Source organism: Podarcis gaigeae (assembly GCF_964106915.1).
Source record: "Podarcis gaigeae genome assembly, chromosome: 17".
In the NCBI taxonomy this organism is placed as follows: domain Eukaryota; kingdom Metazoa; phylum Chordata; class Lepidosauria; order Squamata; family Lacertidae; genus Podarcis; species Podarcis gaigeae.
The window spans coordinates 7,277,058-7,299,089 of record NC_139694.1 but is presented as its reverse complement, the minus strand read 5'-3'; the positions used below and the strand labels follow the sequence as shown (position 1 = coordinate 7,299,089).

At 46.4% G+C, this 22,032-nt stretch overlaps 1 protein-coding gene across 3 annotated transcripts in view; it reads left to right on the top strand.

Moving 5' to 3' along the window:
* The first annotated feature begins 5,654 nt into the window (after window positions 1-5,654).
* The window catches only part of LOC310834750 (stimulated by retinoic acid gene 6 protein-like), a 54,037-nt gene continuing 37,659 nt past the window's right edge, over window positions 5,655-22,032 (top strand). Inside the window, exon 1 of one of the 3 annotated variants that reach the window (XM_083718976.1) lies at window positions 5,655-6,096. In XM_083718976.1, the coding sequence (XP_083575102.1) occupies window positions 6,083-6,096 (14 nt within the window). In that variant the 5' untranslated portion in view covers window positions 5,655-6,082. The remainder of the gene's footprint in view (window positions 6,097-22,032) is intronic. The other 2 variants (XM_083718974.1, XM_083718975.1) reach the window with 2 other exon arrangements.

Here is a 22,032-nt window from a genome sequence, read left to right as displayed (position 1 = left end):
TGTCTGTGCTATTATGTGGGCAAAATGAATTGCCATTGGAAATAACAGAGAAGGGTCTTTGAATGAAAGATTTGTTTGTTTGTTTGTTTATTAGATTTATTGTCCACTCTTTACCATAACATCCCAGGGGTGGGTTACAACAGCAAAATACACAACTGTAAAATAAATAAAACAGTTACAACCACAAAGCACGGAAAGTGTAAAAACAATTAGAAACAGTTTCATATACAGATTCCAAATACAGAAACAATACAAGCATTTAAATTTAGATCCAATGTTGACAGGAATCCACAGGGACCTTTAACAAGATCTAAAACAGGAAAGAAGATAAAGTCCCGATCAGAGAAGAATGTTGATGGATTATAGTGAAATGGCTAAAATGACCGGAAGGATCAGAAATCAGGAAGACCTAAATTTTAATAAGGAATGGGGAAAAATTATAACATCTTAAAGACCATTGTAAACAGTTGAAACTGTTAGTAGGATTGGAACATCACTTGTAGTTTAATGGTGAATTTTGGATACAATGGAGAGATAAAAGATTTGGATTATTATGAAAGATGCAGGAGAAAATGATTAATAATAGGACCCACAAAGGGGAGGAGGGAAGAAATTCCATGGAATCTTGTTTTTATGTTGTGTGTTGGATATGTGACTGTAAAATTTCAATCTGAATACACACACACACACAGTGGTACCTCGGGTTAAGTACTTAATTCATTCCGGAGGTCCGTACTTAACTTGAAACTGTTCTTAACCTGAAGCACCACTTTAGCTAATGGGGCCTCCTGCTGCTGCCGCACCGCAGGAGCACAATTTCTGTTCTCACCCTGAAGCAAAGTTCTTAACCTGAAGCACTATTTCTGGGTTAGCAGAGTCTGTAACCTGAAGCGTATGTAATCTGAAGCGTATGTAACCTGAGGTACCACTGTATATACCGTATTTTTCGCTCTATAACACGCACCCGACCATAACACGCACATAGTTTTTAGAGGAGGAAAATCCGTAGGCACGCCACCCGTAGGCATTTCCTCCATAACACGCACAGACATTTCCCCTTACTTTCTAGGAGGAAAAAAGTGAATGTTATGGTGCAAAAAATACGGTATATACCAGGGACTTTCAGGTTCCGATAATGGCCCCACTGAGAAAGCCACCAAGCGACACAGTCCAAATAATGACCTTTTAACAGAGAACTACACTAAAACACCCCACCATGAGGGGAGCAAAAGGGGAACCTGAGACGCAATATGAAACAAACCAACAACATGCAGCCCACGAACGACATAGCACACAGTCAAGAAAGCCAAAATGGCGATGAGCAAGGAGAAGGTGGAAATAAATAAAACCACTACGACCTCACAAAGCGAGTGAGCAGACAATACCATCCCAGACAGACCTGAAGGAACGCAAACAGAGAGTAACAGAAGCAGTGGCGTAGCGTGGGTTGTCAGCACCTGGGGCAAGGCGAGTAATTTGCGCCCCCTAACCCGTGGATTGCGCCCCCTAACCCGTGAAGCTGCCACCTTCTTCTTGCTGCTGCCTGGGCTGGGCTGGTTTGGTTCTCTCCTGCACTCAGCGCTGTGCTGGGCGGCCGCTGCACTGTCCCTCCCCCAGATAGTCCCTCGCTCTCTCTCCGCACCACACCGCATGCCTGGCACCCCCCCCTCCACAGTGGGCGGCGACCCGGAGGCTCGGATTGGATTCACACAGCCAGCAATGCAGTGAGAGAGAGTGAGTGAGCCAGGTAGGGGCAGAGAGCTGCGAGTGCGAGCGCGCCCCCCAGATGTTGCGCCCGGTGCGGCCCGCCCCCCTAAACCCCCCATGCTATGCCACTGAACAGAAGCTATCTGTTGCTCCCCTGCTGGACTTGCTGCACCAAGCTGGGAAGGACTTAAAGACCTTGTTGGAGGAACAGGTCAAGGCTGAGACTCTTACTGGCCCCCTGGAGAAGAGGAAGCAGATACAGTGGTACCTCGGGTTAAGAACTTAATTTGTTCTGAGGGTCCGTTCTTAACCTGAAACTGTTCTTAAGCCAAAGCACCACTTTAGCTAATGGGGCCTCCAGCTGCTGCTGCTGCACCGCCAGAGCACGATTTCTGTTCTCATCCTGAAGCAAAGTTCTTAACCTAAGGTACTATTTCTGGGTTAGTGGAGTCTGTAACCTGAAGCATATGTAACCTGAAGCGTATGTAACCTGAGGTACCATTGTACTGACGCTGAAAATCTATGTTGTGAAATTATAGCAATAGTTTGAACACTTCCGAAATCTATTCCACGACAAGGAGTACTTATTTTCATACCACCACAACAAAAAAACTCATGGATAATAATAATAATAATAAGCCGAAGCCGGGCTCAGGGCGGCTAACAACAATAAAACAGTACAACAGTACAACACAACACAACACAACACTCTAAAATCATTGGGATAATGTGTCCAATGTTTCTGTTGCGCTAAGGATCCTTCTTACATCCTGCAGCAAAGATCTTAACCCGAGGCACTATTTCCGGGCTAGCGGAGTCTGTAACCTGAAGCGTCTGTAACCCAAGGTACCACTGCACAAGAGAAACAAATTAACCCCTGCCAGAAGGAAAACAAAACACACAGAAGAAACAAACTAGCAGGCCTTGAAAATTGCAACAGACATTGCAACATCTGTTGCATCTTTGTATACTCTTTTAAAAAATTATTTTTATTTGATTTTACAAATATACATTTATAGCAATCCAAATGCATAACCATTCTCAATTCCAACCTGATAATTTCCACCTGTCTATTGGGATTGGTAGGGAAGGAAATTAAAAAGAAAGATTAAAGCCTCTTTCTGCATGCCACGAGGGCTGCAAGAAGTATGTTGGCTCAGAACTGGAAAACAGATGTAATACCAACTATTATGGATTTGCAGGCTAAAATGATGAATTATGCAGAAGTGGCTAGAAACTCGGCAGAGCCAGATTTTAAGTTGTCTGAATTAATTTTACGATGCATTTTAATTAATTGATGTCTGTTTTTATGCGTATTGTGTTGTTTTTACGATGTTAGCCACTCTGAGCTCGGTCTTGGCCAGGGAGGACGGGATATATCATTTATCATCATCATCATCGTCGTCATATATAGAGATTACTTTGAATCTCGAGACTTCTCCCCATCTCCTCCATGGGTCCTATTGTCAACATTTACAGCTGCATGTTATTCCATAATCTATATTTTGTATCCATGCATATTATCCGTAGTATTTGTTACATTACAAGTGAGATTAGAATCCTGCTAATGCTTGCAGTGGTCTCTTAAATAAATTATAATTTCCCCCCATTTTTTTCTTGAAGTTTTCGTCTTCTTGGTTCCTGAGCTTTCCAGTCAGCTTTGCCATTTCGGCATAGTCCAACAGCTTGGTTTGCCATTCCTCTCTGGTAGCGACTCTTTCTTCTTTCCATCTCTGGGCTAGTAGCATCTGAGCGGCTGTTCTCACGTACATAAAAAGCCTTTTCTGCTCCTTTGGAATGTCGGTACCTATTATTCCTAATAGAGAAGCTTCTGGGGGTTTTTTTAATCAAAAGTTATTTTAAACATTTTTTTCTCATTTCATTATATAGCATCTCCCAGAAAGCTTTTATTACCTTACATGACCACCACATATGATAAAAGGTATCTTCTTTTTAAAAAAAAACATTTCCAGCAGGTATTTGCACTTGTTCTATACATTTTTGCTAACTTACTAGGAGTCAAAAACTAGGAGTCACTGGTACATCATTTTCCTTTAATTTTCCTTCACTGTACAAGCGTCTTTGTATACTCAGCTGGAAGCTGCACAGAATGGCTGGAGCAGCCCAGTCAGAAGGGTGGGGTACAATAAACAAATAGATAAAATTATTATCTTTCACAACTTTTCTGGAAGGGACGCGGGTGGCACTGTGATCTAAACCACTGAGCCTAGGACTTGCCGATTGGAAGGTTGGCAGTTCGAATCCCCACAACGGGGCGAGCTCCCATTGCTCGGTCCCAGCTCCTGCCAACCTAGCAGTTTGAAAGGATGTCAAAGTGCAAGTAGATTAATAGGTACCACTCCGGTGGGAAGGTAATCGGCATTTCCATGCGCTGCTCTGGTTTCGCCAGAAGTGGCTTAGTCATGCTGGCCACATGACCCAGAAAACTGTCTGCGGACAAACGTCAGCTCCCTCAGCCAGTAAAGCGAGATGAGTGCCACAACCCCAGAGTCGTTCGTGACTGGACTTAACTGTCAGGGGTCCATTACCTTTACCTTAAGTGGTGATAGGGGTTTCAGCAAGCTACCTTGTGTAATGGCCGAAAACTCTGTTCCCAGACCGGACACTCAACGTGGAAGACCTGGAAAGGGGGCACACAAGATTCTGAGACCCATGCCAAAAGCTGGAATCCCTCCTTCCCTGTGGGACATCATTGCCTGCTTTCCCCGCAACAGGAAAAAAGAAAAGAAATCTGAAACAGACTCAAAAATTTAACATCTCTGCATCATGTGGGCAACCCGATTATGGTCTTATAGGATCTTTCACAGGAGTCCTTGAACCAGGGGAAAAATAATCTGTGTCCTTGCACCTCAAGTCTGCAACAAGCAGGAATAAAATACAGTGGTACCTCGGGTTAAGTACTTAATTCGTTCCGGAGGTCCGTACTTAACCTGGAACTGTTCTTAACCTGAAGCACCACTTTAGCTAATGGGGTCTCCCGCTGCTGCCACGTCGCCGGAGCACAATTTCTGTTCTCATCCTGAAGCAAAGTTCTTAACCTGAAGCACTATTTCTGGGTTAGCAGAGTCTGTAACCTGAAGCGTATGTAACCCGAGGTACCACTGTACTGAAGGGGCCTCCCCCTCAGCCTCATTGTAAAGAAGCAAAACAATGGGTGCACATGGAGACATATGTCATTGGGAGCATCTCTATCACAACTTGTAGCAGGTGCTACAAAACTGAAACTCAGCCAAAAACAGCTTAGTTATTCAGGACTGCACCCCTGATGTTTGTCATTTGTTCAGCATGACTATGATTGTATATTATGTTGATTTAGCTTCCTGTATGATTTATACAGTATCAACAAGAACAAAAATCTATTGAAGATGTACATAAGGCCTTCAAGAATTTGGGGAAATCGTTGATGCACAGTGGAAAGAAAGATATACTGACGCTGAAAATCTGTGTTGTGAAATTATAGCAATAGCTTGAACACTTCCGAAATCTATTCCAGGACAAGGAGTACTTCTTTTCATAACACCACAACAACAAAAAACTCCTGGATAATGTGCCCAATGTTTCTGTTGCTCTAAGGATTCTTCTCACACTTACGGGGAAACCACACACAGTGGGGAATGAACACAGTTTATCAAAGCTCAGACTTGTAAAAATATAGGCTCAACGGCGTTGCAAAAGAGCCCAGTTGGCTTGGCAACAATATCAATGGAAGATGCCAACTTGGCCTCCAGGAATCTGAGACAGAATTTGCAAAGGAAAAGGCATGCAAAGTGAGGTTCTGGTGTACTTGAAATCAAAATCTTCTGTATTTGAAAAAAAGTACTGTCCTCAAAGACTGTTAGCAACGCGGGTGTGTGGTGTGCAAGCAATTAGTCGAGGGCGCAAATAGCCAGGCACCAGCAGTGCGCAAACCTTAGAAAACATCTGTTTCTACGGGATCTTTTCCAATTCTGGCCAACAGGTTGAGAAGAAACCGAAGATGTGAGTGATGGCGACCGTTGTCTGGCCTCCAGGGGGCTTTGTGCTCACTTATTCCGGGAGAGCCTCGCCCTGATTTTGCCCCCGGGGCATAGAAGCGCTTTATAAACAACAAGCCCTGCCAGCGCATGTGAGGAGAAGGCGGTGTCTCGCCCCAAATATGCCCGCGCCCGCCCTTCCTCCTCTCTCTGCCCCGACCTGACCCTCCCTGCGAAAAATGGAAAGGAATCGGGAGGAGCCGAGAGGAGAGTAGCGCGCCAGACCGGGGAGTGCGCGCTCCTCGGCTAAACAAGACCATCCCTCTCCTCTCCCAAACTGAGGGAGGGGGGCGGCCTGTGCGCTCCACCATCTTCCCGTTTGGAGATCTCCAAGCAGAGCCATGGAGGAGTTCTGGTAAGTCCGAGCAGCCGAGCTGTGGGGCATGGGATTTGTGCAGGCAGGATGGCGGAAACTGGGGTGTTTGTGTGTGTGGATGCCAGCTGCCTCGGTGCCGCTTCTTTGCCTGGCGCTGCGTTGCCAGGATCCTGCAAGAAAGCGTAAAAATCTGACGCGCGCCAGGCGAAACACTGGGAAGAAGGCAAGACACGTGTTGCTGCTAAACTACGCGAAGACGGCAAGGCACGTGTTGCCATAGGAGCCAGCTCCGAGGGGCCGAGGTCACTTCAGCCTCTTCAATCAAATATATGAGCCCCCCCCGCGCCCCGGCCAAGTTGCTGGGCACTGCCTTTCAAATGGTGTGTGTGGCATAGGAGCCAACTCCGAGGGGCGGAGGGGGGGTTCTTCGCCGCCCCATAAAAGTTGATGGGCATTGCCATTCAAAGGCTGAGTGTCCACCACATCCTGTAATCGATTATGCAGGGCGGGGTTTACCTGCCCCCCTCCCAATTTTGATTCAATTCGACACCCCTACGTGTCGTCTTCCAAACCCCACCGCGAACCGGCTGCTGTTTAGGCGCGACCCTGCACGTGTCAAATTAAGCCCCACTAAGGCCAGTAGAATTTACTCCCAGGAAAAATGGGTAGTGCATCACTGCAAAGCTGTTCTTGGTGGTGCTGAGAAGGCTCCGGTTACTTGTCTGGAATTTGTTTTTATTCTTGGCTTTTTTTGAATCTCTTTGAAACTTAATCTTTGATGGAAACAGCAAAGGATGGGGCGCCACGGAGAGCGTCCACCCTTTTCTCAGAGCCGGGGTGGGTTGGGGGCTAGCCAGGTTTTTATGCCCTGGTGAAGCCTCGGAAGGGCACCATTGAGGCTCCCAGCCTTTGTGTGTACCCAAATGCCTATGGGTTTTTTGTTTTTTTTGCCAAACTGGGTTTTTGACCCCGGGTGGAAATGAGCCTCCGTTCTCCCCTGCTAGCTCTGTTTGCCCTTCCCCAATTGCTTTTCTCTCCCGAACGAAATCTATTTATAGAAACGTGTGCACATATATGGGGATTTATGGAAAATATATTTCTCTCTCACTCTCCTTCTGTTTAACATGGGGATATATAGGGAAGAGGTAAGGGAAAGGGAGATCTTTAGGTAAGGAACTTTTGTCATTTGGCCAGAAAGGAAACATCTTAGCAGCCTAATTCTGTGTAGTTACTTCTGTAATTCCACCAGTCAACAGTGCTTTCCAAAGGAAACCACAAGGGCCCCCTGTTCTATCCCGCCAAGAATTTTCAGTCTGAACACAGAAGAATCAAGAGGAAGGAGAGGCAGAAATAAGCAGGAGAGAAGCATGGAAACTCATGGGGCTAAGATTTGTAGCTCTTTTCCTCACAAACTTAAGGCAGGAGAAATCTGATGTCAATCTGTTTTCAATTCTGTCAAGTGAATGAAAATTACCGTATTTTTCGCTCTATAAGATGCACCAGACCACAAGACGCACCCAGTTTTTGGAGGAGGAAAACAAGAAAAGAAATATTCTGAATCTCAGAAGCCAGAACAGCAAGAGGGATCGCTGCGCAGTGAAAGCAGCAATCCCTCTTGCTGTTCTGGCTTCTGGGATAGCTGCGCAGCCTGCATTCGCTCCATAAGACGCACACACATTTCCCCTTGCTTTTTAGGAGGGAAAAAGTGAGTCTTATAGAGCAAAAAATACGGTATGTTTTAAAGGTCACGCTGGTAGTGGGTTGAGTCCATTATGTTTTGTCCTAAGCTGCTGCTGCTGCTGCTGCTGCTTCTTCTTCTTCTTCTTCTTTCTTCTTTCTTCTTTCTTCTTTCTTCTTCTTCTTCGGCAATGTACATTGGGTACATAGGTTTCTGGGTGGGAGTTGATCATGGTGAGGGTTTGCTAAGCGTGCCTTCCTCTTAGCATGTTACTCCTTTCCATCCTGAGTTTGAGCGTCTTCAAAGCCCATGACACTTTTGGTAAAGGTTGTTATCCAATTGGAGTGCTTGCAGGCCAGGGTTCCCCAGTCGTCAGTGTTTATACTATATTTTAAAATATTTACCTTGAGAAAGATTTTTAACCTCTTTTGTTGACCACCAGCATGACGCTTTCCATTTTTAAAGTTCGTAATAGAGTAGTTGGGACGCGGGTGGCGCTGTGGGTTAAACCACAGAACCTAGGACTTGCCTATCAGAAGGTCAGCAGTTCAAATCCCTGCGACGGGGTGAGCTCCCGTTGCTCGGTCCCTTCTCCTGCCAACCTAGCAGTTTGAAAGTACGTCAAAGTGCAAATAGATAAATAGGTACTGCTCCGGTGGGAAGGTAAATGGCGTTTCTGTGTGTTGCTCTGGTTTGGCCAGAAACTAATTGGCAGTCAGTGGATTTGGCCAGGATCGGTGTAATATGCTCAAACCATCTTGCCCTGGTGAGCAACCTGGCCATCAAATTCTGCACCAGCTGAAGTTTCCGAACCATCTTCAGAGGCAAGCCTATGTATAACATGTAATGTAAGCTAGAGATTACCAGAACATAGACAACAGAAGTTAGGCTATCCCTGACCAGATAGGGACACAACTGGGCCACCAGGCAAAGCTGATGGAAGGAACACTGTGTCATTGAGGGCACCTGAGCCTCAAGTGATAGCAAAGGATCTAGAACAGCCTTTCTCAACCTGTGGGTCCCCAGATGTTGTTGAACCACAACTCCCATCACCCATAGCTAGCAAGGCCAGAGCTCAGGCATGATGGGAGTTGTAGTCCAACAACATCTGGGACCCACAGGTTGAGAACTGCTGATCTAGAAGTACCGCCAAGCTACAGACCTGCTCCTTCAGAGTGAGTGTAACTCCATCAAGAACAGGCAAACTCCCATCCATCTAATCTAGGGAATCACTCACTAATCGTGCCTTAGCCCTATCTGGATTGTATTAAGTACAGTCATACCTCGGGTTACATACGTTTCAGGTTACATATGCTTCAGGATAAAGACTGTGCTAACCCACAGGTTAAGAACCTAGGGTTAAGAACTCAGGTACATCGGGTGGCGCGGGTGGCGCTGTGGGTAAAACCTCAGCGCCTAGGATTTGCCGATCGCATGGTCAGCGGTTCGAATCCCCGCGGCAGGGTGCACTCCCGTCATTCGGTCCCAGCGCCTGCCAACCTAGCAGTTCGAAAGCACCTCCGGGTGCAAGTAGATAAATAGGGACCGCTTACCAGCGGGAAGGTAAACGGCATTTCCGTGTGCTGCTCTGGTGCCAGTTCACCGGAGCAGCTTTGTCACGCTGGCCATATGACCCGGAAGTGTCTGCGGACAGCGCTGGCTCCCGGCCTCTAGAGTGAGATGAGCGCACAACCCTAGAGTCTGTCAAGACTGGCCCGTACGGGCAGGGGTACCTTTACCTTACCTCGGGTTAAGAACTTTGCTGTAGGATGAGAACAGAAATCGTGCTGCGGCAGCAGGAGGCCCCATTAGCTAAAGTGGCGCTTCAGGTTAAGAACAGTTTCAGGTTAAGAACGGACCTCCGGAACAAATTAAGTATTTAACCCGAGGTATCACTGTACAGTCATACCTCGGGATAAACACGCTTCAGGTTGAACGCTTTCGGGTTTTGCTCTGCAGCGACCGGGAAGTAATGGAGTGTGTTACTTCCGGGTTTAGCCACTCGCGCATGCGCAGATGGTCAAAATGACATAATGCGCAGAAGCGACGAAACAAGACCCACACACGTGCAGACGTGCTGTCGCGTCTTACGTTCTGTTCGGGATGTGAACGGGGCTCTGGAATGGATCCTGTTCACATCCCGAGGTACCACTGTAGTGGGTGGACATAGCAGAGAACTTCAATACCTAACAGACTGAGCTTCAGTTTGTTGACTCTCATCTAGTCAAAGTTATTGAGGGAAGACAACGGTCTACCACTGCCATCACCTGCAGAAGAAGAACTGTGTGTCATCAGCATATTGCTGATTGCTGTTTAGTCGTTTAGTCGTGTCTGACTCTTCGTGACTCCATGGACCAGAGCATGCCAGAGCACTCCTGTCTTCCGTTGCCTCCCACAGTTTGGTCAAACTCATGCTGGTAGATTCGAGAACACTGTCCATGCTGATAATGTATTCCAAAACCCCACTCAGCAGTTTCATGTAGATGTTATGGGGGTTTTCAACCAGTGTGCCATGGCACCCTGGGATGTCTTGAGTGATGGTCAGGGGTGCCGCAGGCAACACTGATCTCTGTCCCTCAACCTTCTCTCCATCCTTTGATGCCCTCTCGCGTCTCTGCCTCTCAAAGGTTTGCGTGGCTGTTTGTTGCAGCAGCCCTGGCCATAAACTCCCCAGGCAAGTGGTACCTCTAGGGCTGGCCATGGGGTGCTGGTTTCCAGGAGTTGAGGTGGCTTCAGAATAAGCAAGCAAGTGGGTGAGGAAGCCCAGCCAGCCAGCCAGCCAGCTAGCCAGCCAGTGTGGTGTAGTGGTTAAGAGTGGTAGACTCGTAATCTGGTGAACCGGGTTCACATCTCCGCTCCTTCACATGCAGCTGCTGGGTGACCTTGGGCCAGTCACACTTCTCTGAAGTCTCTCAGCTTCACTCACCTCACAGAGTGTTTGTTGTGGGGGAGAGGAGATTGTAAGCCGCTTTGAGACTCCTTCGGGTAGTGTTAAAGCGGGATATCAAATCCAAACTCTTCTTCCGCCTCCAGCCCTTGCTTTTGGGAAAGGACAGACAAGAGGCCAGACAGCCAGTAAGGCAGGTGTTGTGCTGGCCTTTCTTGCGCTTGCTATGTGTAAGGCCTGCCTGGGAGTTGAGTGCTCAGTGCTGAAGGGGAGACTTTCTGCTATGCAAGCCCGGCGGTGCCTGCTGCCACACCTGCTGCCTCCCAAGGTAAGGTGCTGGCCTCATGTTCACCTTTGGCCAGTCTCTGTTGGGCCACTAAGGCTGGTGGGGACATCCTCTCCGCAGGCCCCTGTGGGGCAGTGTGAGGAGGCGCCTCTCTTTGGGGCAGGGGGGGCAGCACAGAGACCAGGGATGGCAGCAGCAGCTGCCCAGAGGACTCCCAAGGAGAGGGGAGAGGAGGCTGAGGGAACACTCCACAAGGGAGGGTGTTTGAAAAAGGGCGAGAGGCTGCCAGCTCTGCTGGCAAGGGGTGACATAATTGGGCTCCTGAGCCCCACAGGGGTGCCACAGAAGGAATGTACTTGGTTAAGGGAACCGTGGACTCAAAAACATTGAAAGCCTCAATTAAGCCTTGAGGAACTCCACACTGAAGGCTCCATGGGGCCAAAAAGTACTCCCCAAGCATCACTTGCTGGATACAGCCATCCAAGTTGTACAGTGGTACCTCAGGTTAAGTACTTAATTCGTTCCGGAGGTCCGTACTTAACCTGAAACTGTTCTTAACCTGAAGCACCACTTTAGCTAATGGGGCCTCCTGCTGCCGCCGCGCCTTCGGAGCACAATTTCTGTTCTCATCCTGAAGCAAAGTTCTTAACCTGAAGCACTATTTATGGGTTAGCGGAGTCTGTAACCTGAAGCGCATGTAACCTGAAGCGTATGTAACCTGAGGTACCACTGTACTTGAATCGCCACAAATGTCTAGCTGCCATTTTGGGGCAAGACAGCTCTAAAGTCTTATTTTCCAAAGGATGGACTGATTGTGACTGATTCTCAGTTAAACATCTGGCTAGTTCAGATGACAACCTTGAGCCAGGTTAAGAACCTTGAGAACTTAAAGAAGAAAAGTCATTTTATCGACTAAAAGTGCTGCAGACCTATAGGTGTTTTTTTTAAAGCAAATAGCTTATACGATGGGCTACCCTAGACCATCAACAACCTTAGAAAATGAGTGCCTGCAGGAAGGGGCTGGTCTCACAACTGCATTAGATACTGTTGAATGTGAAATGTGGTTTCCAGGTTTTCAGAGAGTTTTTTCCCCTGAGACAGGTCTAGGAGAAAGCTTTTCTGATTCAGCCTGGGGCTCCCATTGGACCGCTGCACCACACAAGACAATCTCAGCCTCAGTGAGCAAAGCCTGTCTTAAACTAATTTACCACTAGCACTCACTCCAGTAAAATTAACCCATCCCAATCACCTGAGTGCAGGAAGGGATGCTCAGAATGAGAATGAACCACATGTGATGGTTTTGCCCTGTTTCTCTAGCTTTGATCTTATTTCTAAAATACAGTTCCCGCCGTACTCTGAAGGCTTGCGGATAGCCGCCTGAAGCCTGGAGAGTGAGAGGGGTCGGTGCACACCGATCCCTCTTGCTCTCCAGGCTTCACTTCGCTGGAGAGGCGCTGCACAGTTTTCCCTCTCTGCGCAGAGCCCCTTCAGCGAAGCGGGAGGAGAAATGGAAGGGGCTCCGTTTCTCCTGCCACTTCGCTAAAGGGGTGCTGAGCAGAGAGTGGGAGAATTTTTTTTCCTGTTCTCCCCCTCTAAAACAAGGTGCGTCCTATGGTCCGGTGCGTCCTATAGAGCGAAAAATACAGTATGTAACCAGATCATCCTGTAAGCAGCTCCTTTTGGTCTTCCTTGCCCCCAAACTCCTTCTTGGAAATCTCATTAGTTTCCTCTTGGCTGCAGGCAGCAAAAGGTCCTCTGTTTTTCTTTTATTGAAAATTGGCACAAGCAAGTTTGACATCTCAGTTTCATGGAAAAATTAACGCACGATATGTGGAAAATACATCTAATAGATTTAGACATGATATGGTTTTCATTCCTAACTTTCATAACTTTTGAGAATTCACAACCTCCCACCACCCACCCTGGATTTTGGAAGGAGCTGTATTAGATAGTTGTTTTTACATTTGGCTTGATTTTAATGCTCGTCAATTGTTTCCAGTCATGTATTTTAACAATTACACATTAGAGCTCTGAAACTGTGTGTTTTGTTACGGTTCTCCATTGTGCTGCAATTTGCAAAACAGAACAAAAAGTGAGCAATGGTGGGATAAGCTCCCCTGCATGTTCTTTTAAGTAAATTAGTTGAGAAAACCAGTCTGGTTCCCGCCTCTTATAAACAGTATTTCTAGCTACATCAGGATCTCATACTAATTCAAAATAAAGTTCCTTTGTGCTAAATACGTGCATTGGGTTGCTGCCCAAAGTTGCGAGTTTTTCATTTTATATTGCGTACAATGACAGTAGTGAATGCCTGATTCCAGTTCTGGATTGATAACAGTTCTTGGTGGGTTTTCTTACCTCAACACAGCGTAGTGCCAGTGAGAGATTTCCTCCCATTAACAATAGCAGGAAGTCAGTTCTGACTGGGGTCATGCCAGTCGTGTAGACTTCCTCATTTGGCAGACTTCCTCCATCTGCCTCCAGTCGCCTCCTGCTACAGCAGCTACCTACAGGAAAAGTCACCACGCAGGACCAAATATCAGTTCTGGTTTCCCCCTCCATGTTCCTGAAGTAAGCGCCAAAATAGCCCACTCAGTATGCCTGAGAATCTAGAACAGAGGTTGCGTGTCGAGGTCCGCAAGCCACCCCAAATAAACTCACACTTCACACATCAATTTTTGTTTAAGGTTTTTAGCATGATTTTGGCCACAACTTTATTTAAATACACACATGTGAGTGGTTGCTTAGGCATTGGTTATGACTATCTGTCCTTGCCCCAGGGACAGAACTGACTTCTGGATTCCAGCGGAAGCCAGTTAGGTAAAACAATATTGGGGAGAAATGAAGCTGGGCATCAGACCCTCACTTCTCACCCACATGCTCCCGGGGGCTTGCACGGCCCAAGCCTGATGTCAGGGACTTGGACGAAAGAATGGCAAGCCCCTGGATTCCTTTAACGGAATTCCCTTGCAGCACCACCATTGGAGGGGTAGGCACTTACCCCTCCACCAACGAATTTTAACCAATGCCTAACTGCATACTTTCTTGGGCTCCATGATCACTGCAGATGGTGACAGCAGTCACAAAATTAAAAGACGCCTGCTCCTTGGGAGAAAGGCGATGGCAAACCTAGACAGCGTCTTAAAAAGCAGAGACATCACCTTGCCAACAAAGGTCCGTATAGTTAAAGCCATGGTTTTCCCAGTAGTGATATATGGAAGTGAGAGCTGGACCATCAAGAAGGCTGTGCGCCGAAGAATTGATGCTTTTGAATTATGGTGCTGGAGGAGACTCTTGAGAGTCCCATGGACTGCAAGAAGATCAAACGTATCCATTCTTAAGGAAATCAGCCCTGGGTGCACACTGGAAGGACAGATCCTGAAGCTGAGGCTCCAAGACTTTGGCCACCTCATGAGAAGAGAAGACTCCCTGGAAAAGACCCTGATGTTGGGAAAGATGGAGTGCACAAGGAGAAGGGAACGACAGAGGACAAGATGGTTGGACAGCATTCTTGAAGCTACAAACATGAGTCTGACCAGACTGCGGGAGGCAGTGGAAGATAGGAGTGCCTGGCGTGCTCTGGTCCATGGGGTCACAAAGAGTCGGACACGACTAAACAACTAAACGACAACAACAACTGCCAAGCTTACAAGTTGTGACGATTTGCTACGCAGTAGGCAAAAACCAAATGGCACCAGCCAATCAGCCAAATGGACAAAGTTCCTACCAGGCCCCTGCCCCAACGGCAGACGACCCCATGACAGGCATAGCAAGGTCAAAGCAAAGAATGCCCCCAATTCAGGGAGGGTGGGCGGGTGATCCGCTGCATGAAGCCCAAGAGGATGCCCAAGGCTACGTGTCCAGTATTTAAAACCTTTGACCCCTCCTTCAAATTGGCAACATCAAAATCTCCCCAGAGACTCGAATTATCCAATCACTGCCTGTGGCCATCCAAATGTATCCGCCTAGCAACAGTGGGGGGGTCTCCTGGCCCCCACCGCAACATGGCATGGTCGGCCAATTGGTGCCAAAGAAGGATAGAACTTTCTTTATGTACGCTACAGCAGCAGCAAGAATACTCATCGCAAAGCATTGGAAGACACAAGACCTACCCACCTTGGAAGAATGGCAGGTGCAAGTAATGGACTATATGGAATTGGCGGAAATGACTGGCAGAATCCGAGACCAGGGAGAAGAGTTGGTGGAAGAAGATTGGAAGAAATTTAAAATCTATCTACAGAAACACTGTAAAATTTTTGAATGTTAATGACGTTGAAATGAAATGAAGTGGTTCTAGTAATAAGGTAAAATAAGAATATGCAAGAATGGATTGATATTAGACGAAAATTTGAAGCTATAATATGTGAGGATAAATAATTAAGGGTAAATTAAGAGGGTATGAATTCGCTGAACCAATTTTTAAATGGAATACAAAAAAGGGAGGTGTGAGGAAGTCAGGAAAATAAGTAAATGAACGGTAATAAATTAAAAAGAGGGATTTTCTTTTTTCTTTTTCTTTCTATGTTAAATTTTGGTTTTTGTATTTTTCTTGTGTTTTTTGTTTATCGTCCTGTAACTTTTTTCTTGTTAAAAATTTAATAAAATATCATTTTTAAAAAATAAAAATAAAATAAAACTTTGACCCCTCCTTCAAATTGGCAACATCAAAATCTCCCCAGAGACTCGAATTATCCAATCACTGCCTGTGGCCATCCAAACGTATCCGCTGAGCAACAGTGGGGGGGCCTGCTGGCCCCCCCGCAACAAGTGCTCTCTGTTAGGGAGAACATGTTTTCCCAAACTTTTTCAGGTCCCCATCTCCTTGGTTCCAAAATCTCATCTCCACTGCCCTGTATCCCATAATAAGCATTGTTCAGAACATGACCCACTAAGAAAGAGAGATAAAATTCAAAACAGCAACAATTAGATGCATGTTAATTCAAAATCCCATTAAAACTATCTATCAGTCATGGCGGAAATGACTGGCAGAATCCGAGACCAGGGAGAAGAGTTGGTGGAAGAAGATTGGAAGAAATTTAAAATCTATTTACAGAAACATTGTAAAATTTTTGAAAGTTGATAACGTTGAAATGAAATGAAGTGGTTCTAGTAATAAGGTAAAATAAGAATATGCAAGAATGGATTGATATTAGACGAAAATTTGAAGCTATAATATGTGAGGAAAAATAATTAAGGATAAATTAAGAGGGTATGAATTCGCTGAACCAATTTTTAAATGGAATACAAAAAAGGGAGGTGTGAGGAAGTCAGGAAAATAAGTTAATGAACGGTGAGAAATTAAAAAGAGGGATTTTTATTTTTTATTTTTCTTTCTATGTTAAATTTAAATTTTTGTATTTTTGTGTTTTTGTATTTTTCTTGTGTTTTTTGTTTATTGTCTTGTAACTTTTTTCTTGTTAAAAACTTAATAAAATATCATTAAAAAACAACAACTATCTATCAGTCAACAATGAGACTTCCGGGTTTCAGCACACACACACACACAAGAGACTTCCAATCTCAGGGTTGTGGGTTCGAGTTCCAGCACCAGACAAAATATTCCAGCATTGTAGGGGGTTGGACTGGATGACCCCTGTGGTCCCTTTAAACTCTACAGTTCTATGTTTCTATGAAAACCGATGAACTTGATCTGGTGGTGCCAGCTTTTCAGTCACTTATTGTGCTGGTCCCGAGGGTTAACCATGCAGCGAGGTCCGAGTCCAGTCCGAGTTCAAGGGTGCGGTATGGAGGCTGTCTGTCAAAGCTGAAGCAGGGTCCAAGGCGGGGAGTCGGGTGAGGTCAGGAACACTGGCAGAGAAGTAGGACAGGGTGCCGGCAGGAACAGGCTACCAACAACGTTGCTCCCGAACCTGGGACTGGGGCTGGCCGGCTTTTATCTGCCCCAAGGCATAGGGCAGCCCCAGTCCACAGGTGACTCGCCTCTCCTGGCCTGGAGGCGAGCCCTCCTCCTGCAGGAACTTAGTTCCCTCCGCCTCTCTGCCCTGAGCCTCTGCAGCTCAGGAGAGGCTGGAGGGTTACCGGACCCAGAGGCAACCTCAGCTTCCCCTGACGGGGCTGAGAGTGGAGCACCTGCAGGCAATGGGCCCTCCATCACCTCAGGAGCCAGAGCAGACTCAGCTGATGCCTGCACCTGAGGATCCAGCACAGGTGAGGACCCTTCAGGCTCAGGCTCCAGCCCTGGCTCAGCTGGTTCTGGAGGTGGGGACTCCTGTGCAGGCTGGGATTCTTCAGGTTCAGCCTCTGAGTCCGAATCCCAGGCCATCACACTTATGCCTCCAGTACCTCACTGCCCTCCTGCCTCTAAGCACTCCCCACTAGGCAATCCCACTGCCCCCCCCCCCAGGGCTCAGTACTTCCCACCTTGGGAACCACTGGCCTAGAAGCATATGTGGCACTGCCAGATCTCTTTGAGGACATCCGTGTTGGTCCCCATAGAGACACTCCGACATGGAATAACAACATTGCAACAATGGAGTTTGTTTTTTAATATTTATATTTAATGTAGATATATATAATCCCCAGCCCTGGATTTCAAAGAGTTCTTATTTGATTTCAAACAGGCAGGACGCCAGGAGGATGAACAGCTGAGTCCACTTGTTTTTGCCTGTCTGATACAGTATTGACTGAGACACTAAGAGCCAAGAGAGTTCAAATCTGAAAATAAAGGAAGCTAAGCCAGCAGGAAGGTGCAAAAAGACACACAGGGCCACAGAGACAACCTTTTCAAAGCTAGTGTTTGCTTGTACACAGTGGGTTGGCCTGTGTGGTGATTATTAGTCATCACCACCCAGGGTTAGCAAATAAGGCTAACAAATAAGGGTAAGCAAATAAGGCATAGCATCTAATTTCAGCAAAGCACGTGATGAGATTTCCCACAATATCCATGGTAAAAATGTGGGCTGGTCAATGTTACTGTTAGGTGGCTCAGAAATAAAAAAGCTTTTGTGTGTGGTGCTGTGGTCTAAACCACGGGGCCTCTTGGGCTTGCCGATCAGAAGGTCGGTGGTTTGAACCCCCACGATGGGGTGAGCTTCCATTGCTCTGTCCCAGCTCCTGCCAACCTAGCAGTCCGAAAGCACACCAGTGCAAGTAGATAAATAGGTACCACTGCGGTGGGAAGGTAAAACGGCGTTTCCATGCGCTCTGGTTTCTGTCACGGTGTTCCGTTGTGCCAGAAGTGGTTTAGTCATGCTGGCCACATGACCCAGAAAGCTGTCTGTGGACAAATGCTGACTCCCTTGGCCTGAAAGAGAGATGAGTGCCACAACCTCATAGTTGCCTTTGACTGGATTTAACCATTCAGGGATCCTTTACCTTTTTACCTTTATTACCTTAGGTGGACCCACAACCCCAATGAGGGAGGCCTTGCCAGTGGCGTAGCGTGGGGGGTGCAGGGGGGGCCGGCCGCACCGGGCGCAACATCTGGGGGTTAGGGTTAGGGGGCGCAAATCCATGGGTTAGGGGGTGCAAATTACTTGCCTTGCCCCGGGTGCTGACAACTTATCAGATTTGAAGATAACACAGTGGTGCGAGGGACAAGATACAATCAATCAAACACATACACACACACACACACATTTCCGAATTTTTACAAATTAACTTCAAATTAAATAGTTACATTATTTCATATATTGACTTTCCACTCCCACCTCCACAGTTATTTAATTCAAACTCTTTTCTACTGCACTATATATATAAAATTCTCGTCTATTATCAAAACCCCTCTAATACAATTACTTTATCATTTTTCTTCTGTTGCTGCTATCTCGAATCCTGTCTGCGATTTCATTTGTAGTTCTTTCCCAAATGGTCCAACAAAAGGTCTCCGTTCTTCTGTAAAAAGTTCGTCATTTTGATCTCTTAACATTGCTGTCAACTTTGCGTAGTCCATAACTTTTTAAAGCCATTCCTCCTTCGTTGGAATCGTCTCTTCTTTCATAGAGTTCTGGAATCAGTATTGGCTTGAAAGGCTGGAGCACTAGGCCAAAAGAGAACAAGGTGGGACTCAACAGAGAGAAAAGCAAAGTCCTGGATTTTGACACACACACACATACACACAAGCACAAGCATAAGTCTAAGATGGGGAAAATAGGGCTTGGCAGCAGCAGATATGAAATGGTGAATTAGTGGATCACAAGCTGAACATAAGCCAACAGTGTGCTAATAATGCTAATGCAGTTTTTGGCTGCTTGTCAAGCTGCATATGTACTATGGCACCTGGGAGGCACATTTTAAGGATGACATTGATCAATGTCTAGGAGATGTCAGGCTTTTGGGAAGGGAATCCCCCCCTCGGTGGCAGTAATTAAGCAGATCAAATGAAAGGAGCATTCTTACCAGTTAGTTTCTTTAATAATCACAGCGAGAGACAAAAGAAGAAGAGAAGAGGAGTTTGGATTTGATATCCCGCTTTATCACTACCCGAAGGAGTCTCAAAGCGGCTAACATTCTCCTTTCCCTCCCCCCCCCCACAACAAACACTCTGTGAGGTGAGGGAGGCTGAGAGACTTCAGAGAAGTGTGACTAGCCCAAGGTCACCCAGCAGCTGCATGTGGAGGAGCGGGGAAGTGAACCCAGTTCCCCAGATTATGAGTCCACCGCTCTTAACCACTACACCACACTGGCTCCTAACAAATGCATATCTCTCTAGAAACGGCGTTGCTCCCAGTAAAGGCTCACCCCCTCCCTCCCCATTTATCTATGTCACTCCCACGTCGGGTAATCCGAATTTGTTACTGCTGAGCTCTCTGTTCTATCACTCTCAAAGCCTGTCTAGTCTTAGGCGAAGGGGGGTCAGGAATGCTGTCTAAGGACACTGAATCTGCCAGCTGTCTCTCTCCTGGTGTTTCCACTTCTAGCTGTTCCTCTCCCAGTATTTCCCAGCTTTTCCCCTCTGGACTATGCCCCTCTGCAAACCACTGTTCTAAGTCAATACTGGCCTCCTGCCCTTGGGGAGAAGGGGCGGCAGCGGCTCCCATCATTCCTCCTCAGTCCAGCCCCTGACAGGAGAGGAACTAGAATGGTGAGGTGTATGAAAACATTGGGAGAACGTTCCTTACTGTGAAGCAGACTGCCTGGGGAAGGTGATGAGCTCTTCGCTAGAGTTTTAAAGGCAGAGGCTGGGTCACTGTCTGTCATAGATATCGTCATCACAGATCCTGTGTTGTAGATCCTACATTAACAAAGGGGTTGCAATAGGTGATCTCCAAGATCCCTTCCAATACTATGATTCTATGAGATGAGGAGATGCAGCTCATCTTGGTAGAATTCATCAGGTGGGGAAGGAAGAAGCATAAGTTGCATCAGCTTCACCCGGTTCACACATTACAGCATTTTAAGGCAGCATTTGCAAGTGGCCAAATGAAAAGGAGTATAAGGCTATTGTATGCACAGGTGGATGGAGAGGTAGGAAAGTAATAATTTATTTGTGTAGCTATATATACCTGTGTCAAACAAAGCAAAAAGGACCATTCAGAACTTTTTTTAATTACTTTTTTATTCAAAATTATTTCCCCCTTTTTCCTCCCTCCCCCTCCCTCCCTCCACAGAACCCACCCACCCCCACCCTCAGTTCCAGTCTCTGATTTCTCTAAAAATGCTGTTTTCTGCATGTTACACAGTTGTATAGATCCTCAAACTATTTAAGTAATAATTATCAACAAAAGGTTTGTGAATGTTTATTCAAAACCAGCCAAGGAGTCCAGTTCGCTTTGTTGCATCTTCAAATACTTTGTAAAGGGTTCCCATTCATCTTTAAAGTCACAGTTATCCTTGCCCCGTAGCTTGTATGTCAGTTTTGCCAGTTCTGCATAGACCATTCAGAACTGAGCCACAAATTTAGCTCTTGACTTCTTGGCAGTGCAGATAAATATGCAAAGGAGCATCTTTTTCATTATCAAACAGCAAGAAACATACAAACTCACCAGGTATAACAGATTTCTTCTTGCAGCTAAAGTTGGGACAAATGTTTTACACAGGGATCTTTATAAAATGGACATTGAGTAATATAATGGTCAATATCAGCTGTGACAGCTTTGCAAAATACGTAAAGACAAGACACTGTTCCACGGGTAATTTCTTATAACGGCCATCTGAAAAGGCAGAGAGCATGACATTAAGTCTTAATTCTGCAAAAGGGTTTCTACGTGGAGCTGAGGTTGTTAGATCCAGATATGAGACACAGGGAATTTTAGCAGCTGTCGTTTCATGTCACTGTGACATGACAAGTCTGCACATACTGGCATGTCGTCTACGTGTCTATGAAAAGTACACAAGCCCTGTCCTCGTTTGCATATAACTTCATTTATGTCCTGGCTGAATTGTCAACATTCATCATGGTCTGGAAGATGTCAGGAGCAGACATTTCCTGGGTCATGGGCATGGGAGTCCAGGTTGGGTGCTTATGAGTCCATCTTGTAGGATGCTGGCTCTCAACCCCATAGGGAGCAGCAGCAGAGATACCATCTACCACCGGGCCTGAAGATCTTGACTATGAGAAGCAGGAACCAGGCATTTCTTTCCCCTAATGGCCCCCCGCTGCCAGAGCACCTTTAACAGGCCATGTGACTTTGCCTTTTCAAGAAAACTGCATACCCTCCAACATTCTGCTGAAGAAAATTGGGATGTGAGTCTTTTGGTGCTGTGTTCGCGTGGGAGTCAGCCGACACTTGCAAGAGTGCTGCAAAACACACACTTCTTCTTTGGCAATCACTTGTAGCCAAGTAAGATTGTCTTCCATGAACATAGTTTTAACAGTGAGTCTGTAAGTGACTGTGGAGGCCAATTCTGGATCCACACGTCCTTCCACATTGGGGACGTAGGTTTCTGGGCGGGAGCTGATCACGGTGTGGATTTGCCAAACGTGCCTTCCTCTTAGCATGTTTCTCCCTTTCTTCCTGAGTTTGAGCATCTTCAAAGCCCATGACACCTTTGGTAAAGGCTGTTCTCCAATTGGAGCGCTCGCAGGCCAAGATTCCACAATTGTTGGTGTTTATACTATGTTTTTTTAGATTTGCCTTGAGAGAGACTTTAAACCTCCTTTGTTGACCACCAGCATGGCGCTTTCCATTTTTAAGTTTGGAATAGAATAGTTGCTTTGGAAGA